General features: G+C 52.4%; 1 protein-coding gene across 1 annotated transcript in view; it reads right to left on the reverse strand.

The window, feature by feature from the left end:
* PLXND1 (plexin D1) overlaps positions 1-12,999 on the reverse strand; it is an 85,776-nt gene that overhangs the window by 47,878 nt on the left and 24,899 nt on the right. The window contains exons 4-10 of the mRNA XM_087744275.1: positions 12,208-12,308; positions 11,404-11,533; positions 9,937-10,111; positions 8,333-8,441; positions 7,189-7,291; positions 2,246-2,350; positions 26-115 (exon numbers count right to left, since the gene is read on the reverse strand). Of these exons, the coding sequence (XP_087600401.1) occupies positions 26-115; positions 2,246-2,350; positions 7,189-7,291; positions 8,333-8,441; positions 9,937-10,111; positions 11,404-11,533; positions 12,208-12,308 (813 nt within the window). The remainder of the gene's footprint in view (positions 1-25; positions 116-2,245; positions 2,351-7,188; positions 7,292-8,332; positions 8,442-9,936; positions 10,112-11,403; positions 11,534-12,207; positions 12,309-12,999) is intronic.

Genomic DNA, 12,999 nt, shown 5'->3' on the forward strand with positions numbered 1-12,999 from the left:
CTGGCAGCCTCACCCCCCAACTCACCAGCACGTGTATGCACTCCACGGCGGAGGAGTTCACCCACCGGGCTTCAAACGTCCTGTCTGTCCCAAAATGGCACTCCAGAGCCGTCTCCTGGGAGAGGGAAGACAAGGGCAGAACGGCTGCAACAAACATTTTGTGCAGTTCTCCATCTCAGTCAACCGATATGGCAGGCGCCATGCCTCACCTTGTTTCTGCCATCAGTACCTGAACTGCATTCAAGTTAAACAGGAGATCAGAACCCGATACTGTAAACGGGGCTGGGATCTGTGCCTAATTAATCCTGCTCTGTTACACACCTATACATAAAACTGCTGCAGGCCAAGCATCGCGCGTGGAGCCAAGCCCTGTCCCTTGCTCTCGCCCAGTGTGCTGCTGTAAAGTGTCATGACCAGGCGTGGGGCAGCCACTCCTGGAGCCGGGGACATGCAGCACGTGCCTGACCCACAGCACTCACAGACCAGGAGACGTGCCTGACCCACAGCACTCACAGACCAGGAGACGTGCCTGACCCACAGCACACACAGACCAGGAGATGTGCCTGACCCACGGCACACACAGACCAGGAGATGTGCCTGACCCACGGCACTCACAGACCAGGAAACATGCCTGACCCACGGCACACACAGACCAGGAGATGTGCCTGACCCACGGCATACACAGACCAGGAGATGTGCCTGGCCAGGCTGTACTCTTATAACCCTGCCAGCGAGGTACCTGGGTTCCTCCGCACCGGGGGCTTTTAGAGCTGATGCTGCAATGCAAACTGAGAGCCCGTGTGGTCCCAAGTTGCCTCGCCCAAACCAGACCAAACCAGTCCATGATTTGGGCTCAAAGCCACCTTTCTTCTCCTCCTAACAACTGCACAGAGCAAATCTCTAATTCCAATGAGGACCCAGCCATGAGTACGTTCAAAGGCAGATTTTCTGTGCTGTTTTCCTGATAACACAAGGATGATATCCTGCCCCGAGTTACTGCTGTGCCCCCATCCTGCAGGAAAAAATCCTATCTCCAAGCAGGTTGATGTTCCACCACTACTGAGGTCTAACTACCCTTTGAAAACTGACAGATCTGATAAAAGACATGAAAGAAAGCGCCAGACTCCTGGCAGGCAGCTGCTGGCTCAGCGAACACACACGTGGCCATGAGGGGAAAACTGGAATCTCCAGTGCATCACTTGTGCCCAGGCAGCTTCTGCTCTGCAGGCTGGCTCGTGCCCCTCGGCTCTTGCCTGCCGCCCAGGCAGTACCCCCACAGCAGTGAAACTGGGGGGCACGCGTCTCTGATGCCTTGCAAGCTCCTGTGGAGAGGAATGGAGAAGGAACCCTGCCTGGTGCCCCAGGACAGATTGTGAATGGTGGCAGGAGGAAGCTGGACTGCCAGAGCCTCTCCAGCCGCCCCGGGAGCGGCAGTGCCTCGGCCCCTTTCCTGCTGACTTCATTTCCTATCGGGTTACATGCGGTATTGCTTCCTCTTCAGCCACCTCCAGCATCCAGAGGAAGAAGGATTTCTCGCCCTTTTTTGCTGATCGTGGAGGGCACATCCTCGTTTGCAGAGGCAGGACCTGTGCGGGAAATGGCAGCCCCAGCCAGGCGGGGAGAGCTCGTTTCTGTTCCCCGCGCCAAAGGACAGGAGGTCCAGTGGAAGCGGTGCCTCCGCAATGCCTGGCAGCTCCCCCACCCCCACCCCCGGCACAGCAAGCTGGGCAGCGCCATCAGCATTTCCAACCTTCTCCTTTCCCTGCAGAGAGAGGAGTTGCCTGGCTGTCCAGCATGCAGGTTATCCTCTGCAGGGGCACGGCGATCCAGGCCCCACAGGCCCTGCTGAAGACTTGACCCAAAATGACACAAGGCAGCTTTCCACAAATACCAGAGCTTAGTCAAGTATTTTCCCAGTGCCCAGCCTCCCTGCCCCAAATTCCCCTGGTTCCTCCTGGCGTGCGATGCATCTCCGAAGGCACCATTTGGTGTCCACTCCTGCTTTTTGCCCTATTACAACTCGCGTGACAGAGAATTTCACAGAAAGAATTTTAAAAAAAAAAAAAAGAGCTCCGCAGTGACCACCAGAAGTTAAGTGAAACCATATTTCTGTGCTGTACTCCAAGCAGTGGTTTAGCCAGCACAGGGCTCTCTGCCCGCAGCTCTGGGCTTTGTCCTGGCTACCTTGCTGCATACCAGCCTACGCTCATCTGAACCTTCCTGATCTCTCCAGTAACTCATTTACCTTAGAGAAAGTCGCATTAGCCAGTGAGATCGTAATGTCCCGAGATACTCCGGTGGGCATTGGGTCCAATGAGGCAGGTACAATTCGCGGACAGTCGATTTTCTTCTGTTAGGTACAAAATGAGACAAAAAAAAGAGAGAGGTTAGCTGGGTGCATGTTGAGCATCCTCAGTGATGAGGCAAGAAGACACATCAGGGCCTTTGATAAGGTTAATTTCGCTGCATCTTTAAAGTCAGATCACACTGTAGCCCCAGAAAGTGAAATACCAAAATGGCACCACGATGCACAGAGCAGTAACGCCACATGGAGCCTTCCTCCCTGAGTCACCGGCTCTGGCACTGCCTTAAGATCCACCCCTCTCCTAGCAGTCAGATAACCACAGCAGGGTGGCCGGGTTTCCAGGAGGGCTCATCCGCAGCTGTGGGCCAGCAGCCATGGGCTGGCAAAGCGGGGAGCGCAGCAGGAATTCCCCCCTCGCTCCTGCCTGGCTCCTCTGCCAGCCTGGGGACATCGGCAGCCCCCGGCCCCTGGGCGGTGGAGCTGCCAAGCCTGCACTTTCATCTTCCTGTGCTGGAAAAAATGTCCTCCCAGGTAAAAAGTAAATGTGTATGCACTCAGCTGCCACTCTGGGCAGCTCCCTCATTACATGCACTTAAATGTTAGAAGACAGGGCCAGACTGACACTAAAAGGAGGCACTGCAGCCTACAATGGCAAATCTACCGGTGTGACTCCCCTCCTGCCAGCGGGAAGCCGATGTCTCACACACCACAATGTGCATTTCTGCAAGACCCTGCAGAGATTTCGCTTTCCAGCGGTCTCCCTCCTGCACAGTGTCATTTCAGAAGTGTGCGAGGGTTTGTGTGTGCACGCGTGTGCGCGCAGAGGAAAGGGTATAATGAGCTGTAGGGGCTTCAGCAAGGGGACTGCAGCAGTAGGACAGCTGAAATGAAAGGCCTAAATGAAGCTGAAAAATGATTTTAAAAGGTCATCTGTTCCCCTACTTTTGTTCTCACTTTAAATTGATGGCTCAGATACTGGAGCTGACTCAGTATTCAAGTCTATATGACAAGCCCATCCTGTTCTCTCATGAGATGTAAATCACACTGCAAAACTACAGCAAAAATGAAGCCAGCTTCTCCGTTGCCCCAGGGTATATCCAGATTAATGCCTTTGACAGTGGAGCCATTGGGGTAAAAGACAACAAAATATTTGGTGCATTATGCAGAATAATTTGCAGCAAGCAAGATTTCCTTCTCACTTGCATTAAGGGTTACCCCACTGTGACTCCGCTGATGACAGTGCTGCTGCTGCTCTCATGAGAGGTAGAGCCTGTCCTCCTAGCGCCGAGATGCCAGGCAGGACACATCCCTGGTGCCGGACATGCAGAGAGCATGAGGCTTCTCTCCTGCTCCCCCCAGACCTAGCTAGGGGTCAGGGAACTATCTGGAAGTGCCTGTTTGACTGTGGAAAACACACTTCATTGCTATCAGGACACTCATCTTAACCAAGCACAGTTGGTGCTGCCTAAACAAGGAGATTAAATAACAGAGATGCACACGATAAGAGAAGTAAAACAACAAAGCAAAGCACTGGAGAGAGATTTCAGTTCCAAGCTTCTTCTAGGAGAATCAAAAGAGTTAAAATAAAACCAGCAGGGCTACAACTGAAAATTCATGCAAAAGCTCCTATGGCCTGGTGTGTCCTTGCATGTCACAGCAGCTGGCACAGCTTGCTAGATAAATACACTTTAGAGGACTGATTAACTTGTCGTCTTGCAGCCCCTTCTCCTGCTGTTCATCAGCGGCCAGAAATAGAGCCTTCCAGCTGATTGTATCATTCACGTCTGGATCAGGGCAAAGGGTCTGAATGTTTAAAATGCTGCGGATGAAGCAGTATGATGCTGGCTTCCCAACGGAGCAGTTTTCAGGTGCAGCCACGCCAGCAATGGTTTGTTTACTGAAAGCTCTGACTGTAGGATGAGGCACCATGTTTCCAGGGCTACAGAGCACCTCGTCCTGCAGGCTGCTCACTGAAATCAGCAGGAAGAGCTAAGAAAGGCACAGAGATAAAACAGGAATGTGCCCAAACCAGGTGCAGCATCCAACCTAACTGTACCTCTGGAGTAGGAGATCAGAGGTGAGAAAGTGAGGATAGGCACGGTTATCCTTAAGGAAGGATAGGCACAGTTATCCCTGCCAGAGGGTAACCCTGGCTCTCATCGTTTGCTCGAGGCAATGGAAGCAGAGTGGGAAGACAGGGTGCAGCTCTCCCTAACACATAGGGGAGGCTCCTTGAGACCCATGTCCACAACCCTAATTTCCTCCCTCTGGGCAGAAGAGCAGCTATTCCCTGTGATGATGCGCAAGCACCCTGTGTCACGCTGTCCCGCACGGTCCCCACGGCCAGGGAGGCAGATCCAACGCTGGGCTGCTGAGGTCCACCTGTCCCAGCACCTGTGTGCCCAACCCTTCACACCGGCACTGGTGCTCAGGAGCAGAGCAATGTCTCTGTTGCGTTTGATTTCAGTGGGGCCAGTTCCTCCAGCACGTGGCTGCATGAGCGCGGGGTGCCGGCACACATGCAGGGGCAGGAGTGAGCTTGGACAGGGCAGGGATGCCCTGCCAGCTCGGACGGACCAGGCAGCTGTGGCGCCTCCAGCCCCAGCTCAGATGGCTCCCCGTTTGCAGCACTGCAGGCCATGCTACCTTGCCCTCACCCCGCTCTCCCTTGCTCCTGTGTCCCAGGACATCCTCTGGCCTCATGCCATGGAGATCCACCAGACCTGATGGTTGGCACACCAGGTCCCACGGTGACTCCAATGCCATGGGAGGCATCACTGGACGACAGCCACAGCCTCAGGTGTGGCTTTACAGGGGATTGTTTGGGTCTGGCCCCAAGAGGCTCTGTGCAAGAAGCCCCATGCCATCCCATCAGCAGCATGGGCACTACAGGAGGGTTTTACCCCCACACCACCCGTTTTACTGCTTGTCCCCCCACCAGGACCCCCACGCAGGGGAGAGGACAAGGCCAGGCTCTGCCTTGTGGGGCAGGGAATGAGGGGGCAGCCGGATTCAGCAAGATCCGGTTCTCAAATCCACCCTGGCATCTCCCCGGACATGGTCTGGCAGGCATGCCTGCGTTGAGCCACAGAAACACAGCACTGCCTGCTCCGCTGAAAAACTGCTCTGCCCCTGCCTTTCAAGCAGCAGCTACGCTTAAGTCAAAGGACACAAATTATCTCAGGCAATTTTTGTGTTTGCCAGCTGAGTTGCAGGCTATGCAGCGCTTTGTCAAGGAAAAAGTGAATCCAATAACATGGGACCTTCTTCAGAAATCCTCTCGCAGCCCAAGCTGCCCCCTCGAGATTTAATGAAAGACACACCGTGTACCAGCCATGACTAAAAACACTGATGGAGGACCAGCAGACACCTGGCACAGCGGAGACACCCCACCACGCAGCCTCAGTGCGTGGGTCCCACACCAGGAGCAGCCATCGATACTTTCTGAAACGTGGGAAGCAGACAAAGTGGTGGGCGCTTCCTCAAACTGCCGGGTGTGAGGAGACATTCACCTGGAAGCACAACCCGTCCAGGACACACTTCACAAGCCAGAGGACAGACCAGTGCTGCCCTGCACTGCCAGGAGCCGTCACCCCGCTGCCAACCAGCAGGGACGGGAAACGTTTCCCAGGGTTTTACACTAGACATGACCGCATGGAGCTGTGACTTGGTGGCCCCATCTCCTTCCCCATCCCCTGCACTTGCAGCCACCCACCTCCTCCCCGCTGGAGGGGAGCAGATGGCAGAGCTGGCCCTGGGGTTGAGCCCAGGGGGTGAGGGTGAGACGTCTGACATGGGGCCAAACTCCTGCCAGCAACAAGCATGGGGAACCGCTGGAAGAGCTGAGATGAGAGCAGAGCACTGGTGCCAAAGGGATATTAAATCTACAGTATAAAAGCTTGGCTTGGATCTATGGCAGATTGATTGCTAAAAAGCCAATTTTATTTAAATTAACTTCAATTTAAATTTCAGAAGCAGGAACACACTGAGCCTCTGGGTTATTAAAGCTATAATTTGGAAAGGGGCGATTTTCTCCTTTAGACGAGCATCACCAGTGGTGCTCCAGCAAATTATTAACATACCGCAATAGCCTAGTCAAAGCTAAACGAATTGTAAAGTATCGCTATGTTTATTGCATTACTCAAACCCAGGCGTCCCAGGATGCAGAGAAGTAGTGGCATTGCTCCAGACATTAGAGGTGATGAAGAGCCAAGGGACAGAGCCTGCTGAGGGCACCAGCACAGCCGAACACTTTACCCAGGCTGCCAGCCTCCTCACACACACGTCCCTCCAGGCACGGCATGGCATGGCTGCAGCTTACCTGCCCTGCACGCATCCCCCTCCTGGACACCAGCAGAGGAGGGTGCCGCAACTCCAGCCCGGGACAAGCCGTGGCCAGCAAGTGCCAGCCACTGATGGAGGAGACTCAGAGCCTGTTGGGAGGAGTGGCTGAGACCGTGCTGAGCACGAGGGCCCAAAACCCAACCCTCCAGGGTTGCTAAGTAAAGTGAGGCTCAGCCTGGGGACCTCAAGGCGAGCCAGTCGGAGCCTGGCCTCAGCCCCGCGCTCACCCGCGCTGCCAGGGAGCACTGCGAACACAACACATGCAGAGCGGCACTCCAGAGCGGCCCTCCAGCTCTCCGTCTGCTGAGCCTTTGGAAGTGAGATGTGTATCACGGCATTTCTGACTGCAGAGGCTCCTCAAGGCCAGGCAGCACATCAGCGACGCTGAGCAGCGCCATCCTCGGAGCTGCCCCCCACCCACCGGGGCAGCACTGCCCAACCCAGGCCATCTGCCTCCATCCCTGGGAGAAGGAAAACAACAGCAACAGCACAGGGACGTGGGAAGGTCTCCCAAAGTAGCAAAGTTTGATGGGCCTTACTTTCATCTGCAGCGCGTCGTCACACTGCGAGTGGTTGGAGACACAGGCGTAGGTGGAGGGGCACCAGTGACACTTCCACTTGGTCGAGAGGCAGCTGGTGCATCTGAAATGGTAAAGGTGCGGTGAGAAAAGCAGATTTCAGGCTGCTCAGGGGGGCAACACCTCAGCCGTGCAATCGATCTTCAGACATTGTGTTCAGTGTTTAATGAAGCCCAGAAAAAACAATCTATGGCAGGCACTGGGCTGTTCTCCCCACCTCTCCCTGGGAGCTGGCGGGGGATGTGGGCAGAGCCCATCATCCCCAATGCCACTCTGAGGAAGCTCCGTGGTGTTACCTCCTGTGGTGCCACTGCCTGGCCCGAAGCCACAGCAGATGGGGAGCCACCGGCTCCGGCTCCTCCTCTGCTTAGTGAAAAACGCTCTTTTCCCCCAAAACGCTCTTTCCCCCCGTCCATCTCCCCATGAAGCCAGGCACGCTCATGCCCGATGAAGGCTCTCCCCTGCAGTTTGTGCAGGGCATGGGACTGCCGGTGGGCAGGACGTGGGGATCCCTGTGGTCAGGTTCCGTGGCTACGCTCCTGAGAGGTGGATGACTTTCTGTGGGTGACACCAGACCCCTCCCCTCCAGCCCACCATGCTGATGAGGGGTACGAGGCTGCTCCCACCTCGGGCTGGCAGGGGAGAGAGAGCACAGGGAACGCGCCCCTCCCCACACCTCTCCCTCCCTGCCCCACAGACCCCCCAGGGATTGCTGGGGAGGCCAGTTCCGCTGCCTAAGGGTTAACAGAATGAGCTTTATATAAAAATATTATTCACTTTTAAAAAAACCCCAACATGTCCAGATGGCTTCAGACGCTGCAAGGACCCTCCTTTGTAAATCCCTGGCAGCGCAACTGCTATGCCCCTGCCAAACCCTGCCCAGGCCCCCAGCCGCCGCGCTGGCAGGGAGGCTGCGCTCCCTCATTAACCCGCGCGGGGGGACCCTCGTCCGGCTGCACACGTGGACCCTCCCGGCTTCAAACCGCTCCGTCTGCCTCCATCGCCCCGGTGCCACGCGGCGAGCGCGGCGCCACCCGCACCCTGCCGCCGCCTGCCCGCCGCCTGCTCGCGGTGGCCCAGTTGCCTGCACACCGGGGTCACTTACGCTCTCTTTGGGTAAATGTTTCCAGTTCTTTTGCAATCGTAGATGGTGAAATTGGCCCGGATAATGTTTTTGCTGTTGACCCGGAGAGCAGTTTCAACGACCACGTGGTCTGAGAGAATCAAGCCAAAGAATATTGGGTTGCAAGAGCCTCTCGCTCACACTCACGCTTAGAAGACAAGACAGACCCTTGGGAAAACAAGGGCTAAATCTGATTTGTTTTCTCTAGGGCTTCCTCCAAGCTGCATTTCAGAGCTTGGACCATTCATCTTTTGCCCTCTGACTTTCAGCTCTTCCCTCTTAAATCAACGCTTTACATCACCCTCACCAGAAAAGAACATTGCAACTTTCAGCAGAAAATTCCAGCATGTTGTGCAAGTGTTAATTAGCAGAGTTAATTATTGTCTTTGCTTACAGTTGGTGCTAAATGATATTTTAAAAAAATGTGGTAATTAAAACATGTTAGTTATCATGTTTTAAAACCCCGCTCACTTTCCCCATGACAACAAACCCACAGAGAAGAGTGGAAATCCCTTTTTTGGCTACTTAACATGCTATACTAACTCCCCCTTCCCCCAAAATTGCTTCTTTTTTTTTTTTCTTTGCAATTTTGCCATATAAGCACCAGGGACAAGAGACAATGCCCCTTTCAGAATATGTACAATAAATCAGCACATTGGATTCCAGAAATTCATTTGGACATTGCCGTAACCAACAATACAGAACAGTTAATGATCTCCCATTCTTTGGATAGCCAGGGAGAAAAACAATGCAGCTTTATAAACTTGCCTATGAAAAGTGGGATTTTCAAAAGGACTGGCTAATTCTTCTCCTACTGAAGTCAGCCATCTTCAATAGAGCATTCACTCCAGGCTTGAAAGACGAAGATTTAACAAGCACTCAAGTCTGGAATGAAGCATCAAACTTCTCAGAAGAAGCTATAAAATGGGGCTGTCTCCATCGCTAAGTGGCCAGTATCAGATCTGGTCAAGGCTCAGTTGACTTCAACCAGATCTGCAGGTGCTTGTCACCTCCAGAACACAGCTCCATGGAGCCTCAAGATGGGCATCCCATTTGGCACCATCTGAAAACAGGGGGATACTAGAAGACCTCGGTCTGGCTTTTAATTGCATAAATGGGATCAAGAGTTTCTGAGCTGCCTTTAGGTACGCACTTGCTCTTCTTCCAGAACCTCTCCTGAAAGGTAGCACATGTTCAGGAGGGAAATTAAACAAAAGCAATTGAAAATATCAATATATGTAGCAACATTATTTCCCCAGGGCTAAAACATTTTTGTTTTAGTACTTACTAAATCTAAAGCAGAAGCTCTAACCAGATAAAGCTTAATAAAATAAGTACATGAACTGGCTTTTAAATTCTGATGTTTAAAACAAAAATTGATAGATTTTAAATACTGTCAATTCATGTTAAGATGGTGGAACTCCCACGCTTTAAAGTCATATGCCCTATAAAACAGAAGCAGCTTGGGTCTTCTTTTCCCTGGGTGCATGATCTGCACATACAATTGGAAAAAGAAAAAAAAACTTATGAAAAATTATGTCCATAAAAGTGGTTAGAATGAACCAGCCTTGTTTTCCTCCGCATACCTTGGTCGTCTGGAAACGCTGGATATCTCTTGCGTGGAAGTAAACTGCAATAAATGAATTGGTTTACATAATCTCCAGCAACTCTGGCTACTGTGTGGATATTATTTCCATAGTCACATGAAATATTTGTTCCATTCAGGTTCGGAATAGTCCCATTTATTTGTATTATCAGGGCCTATATTTGGACAAAAAAAATCAGTTATTATGGCAGAAAATTATATTTAGAATTTGTCAATGTTTTACAAGCTTTTCATAGGCTAGGAACTCCAAAACAAGTCCACAGATAGCCGTTTTCTTTCATTTTATGCACTCTGAACTCTAAAAGCCATCCGCATACAAAACCTTGCTTCAGTAGTAAGAGCTCTGTCACCACGACCTCCAACAACAGTAGCTGGTGTGTTACCAGCTGGCATGAAAACCCAGCCCAGGGCTTCCTTTGGGAGACCACTCGGAGGAAGCAGGATGCAAAGTTAAACTCTCCCCAGCCGCCCAGGCTGTCCTCGACCCACGGCTGCCTGCACGAGCAGAAAATATTAAACTCTGCTTCTGAGTGCCTGAACCTGCTGGCTTGCACCAGTCCGTACCAGGGACTGGTGACAGGAGGTGTCTCATGGGAGCCTGCTGGGAGGGCTGCTGGGGGCCAGCCACAAGCCAGTGTCCCCCCCGGCACACAAGGGCCGAACGGGCTGGCTGCAGGCATTTCTTTTCGCCATTGGCCTCCATGGGGAAGGGATGGGAAGTTTTCCAGAAAGGGAATGCTTTTGAGGAGGGTGACTCAGGAAAACACACAGCCCATGTGCTCGGCTGGCTTCCCCTGCCATCAATGAGGTGACTCCCTGGGGACCCCCAGCCCACCACTCCTGTGCGGCAGAAGTGGAGCTGGGCCAGTGCTAGGGTCCCCTGGGATCCCTCTCTCTGGCTCTGGTCTGGGCTCTGCCCCAACCGCTGCCTGTTTACGAGCAATTTCCCCATGTTAGGGCTGGTCGAGAACTTTGGCACAGAGTGATTTTTGCCGTTGGGAGAGGGTCTGTCTTTAAATGAAAAATATTTTGATGAAAACATTTAAAATATCATTAAAATATTGTTAAAAATAGCAACAATACAAAACCAGAAAATGAGTACATTTAGCTGTCTGCAGCTTGTCTTCTCTATTTTGAAGTTTTACAAATCTCTCCAGTGTATTCAGTTTAGCAGCTTTAGAAGCCCTGTTCACCTACAGGTTCAGCAGCTGACGTTCTGCTGCCTTCCAGGGTGTCAAGGCGCAGGAGGTCACCTCCAGGCACTTTCGGGAACCTTGGCCTGACTCAATAGCATACAACAGAGCTCAGCATCCCCATGACCTATATCTGAGCTGTGTGGAGCAATGCTGCTACGCTAAAGGAGCATAGATATTTATCAGCCCTGAGAGCAGGTAACGACTCTATGGGATGCTGCACATGATTAATTTGGTATTCACATCAAACGCACCGGGTTCTCTTTGTCGATATTAATCTCAGGCTCCAAGATGGTCATGGAAGGGCACTGCTGCACTCCTTCACTTGCGCTCGCCCAGAAGTTGGCCCCTGTGAAGTTCGTGCACTCGTGCTGCAGAGAACACCTGCAACGAACAGGGGAACAATTCATGGTTGATTATTTTTAAAACAGGTGATAAAAATGTTGACTTTCTTGTGAGGGAAGATCCTGAGAAAATCCTGTGCCTACACCTTTTTCCTCCATCCATGCAGCTAAGCCTAAAGCTTTGCTGCTATATTTAAAGTGTCTGTTTGCCACGATAAGAGCACATACTCCCACGAGCATCAACGGAGCATCAGGATTCAGGGTAAGCAAGAGCAGGCAGGCTGAACCCAGAACTGAAAAGGAGAAGGTGACATTTTGTCCGACTTCTTCAATTTGTAAACGCGGAGTCTAATTTTGTAAATCCCTTTTTGAGCGTTGATTGTCTCCTACACATAAATAAATTGCAAGGGCAAAAGATGGTCTTTAACAGGGTGTTGGCTCTCTCAGTCCCATGGTTGGATGCCTGCAGTATATTCTTTGCACTGGCAACTGACTGCAGCATAACAATGCAGCTAGTTAAACCCTGCCTCTGAAGAGCATCCCAACCATTTCAGACCAAATGCAATTGTTTTTTAAAAGCACGTATTTCGTAAGGAATGGACAAAGACTAATGGTAGTGTGACTGTGTGGAAATATAAAAGGCACCAGAAATTCTTGGCCAGGCTTGAGGGACTAAGGCCATGCCAAAGCACACTGGGACACAACCAGTCCTACCTGGTCTCCATCGTGCACCACCCGCAGTAAGCATCAGCGGCGGCCAGGCACTCCGTGCACGTCGAGTACTGGTTGCAGGCAGCCACCTTCACCCGTGTCATCTGCACAACAACACCACAACTGCTTCCAAAATGTTTACAACACCACAGGAACACTCAATGCAACGGGGATGCGCCAGTATGGTCATGTGTAGCTAGCAACGAGACACCAGTGTCTCAGGCTACTTTACCCGTTAGCCTGGACCAAGCCTTCCAGAATGGACAAGGAGCAGACCCCAGCACCACCGTCCTCCGCCCCACACCACTCAGAGGTGGGTGCTCGGTGTACGACCGGCCCGCAAAGGGACTGGCACTGGCAGCTGTCCACTGCCCTGCCAGTGCCCCAGCAGAGCCCGACCCAGCCGGGGGTCCGTGTGCCCCAGGGCAGGTAAGGACGCCCAAGGGACGGGGCTTGCTGCTGCTGGTGTGGTCGCCCCACGGGGTGCGTGGCAGTGCTGAGCTGAGCAGCTCCTTTTCAGCTGGCACCTTAGCAATAGATGTGTGATGGTCAGGCTACGGAGAGCGACACCACACCTTTCTGATGGGTCAGATGGAGATGGTTTCACAGCTTGTCCCTCCCTGTGAAAAGCTCTCACTCAGACCTGCAGAAAGCGCCTTTCAAGACAGAGGTGAACGCTATCTGGCTATTTACAAAATGGCCAGAAAGCAAAACCACTCTGGAAACCTTAATTTTTAAAGAAATCAAAGTACCTCTGGGGACTTGCTCAGCAGGAGCAGTTGGAGGGAAAGCATG

The sequence above is a fragment of the Nipponia nippon genome, unplaced genomic scaffold, assembly GCF_047370975.1.
Source record: "Nipponia nippon isolate SJK-2023a ecotype South Korea unplaced genomic scaffold, ASM4737097v1 scaffold_9, whole genome shotgun sequence".
NCBI lineage: Eukaryota > Metazoa > Chordata > Aves > Pelecaniformes > Threskiornithidae > Nipponia > Nipponia nippon.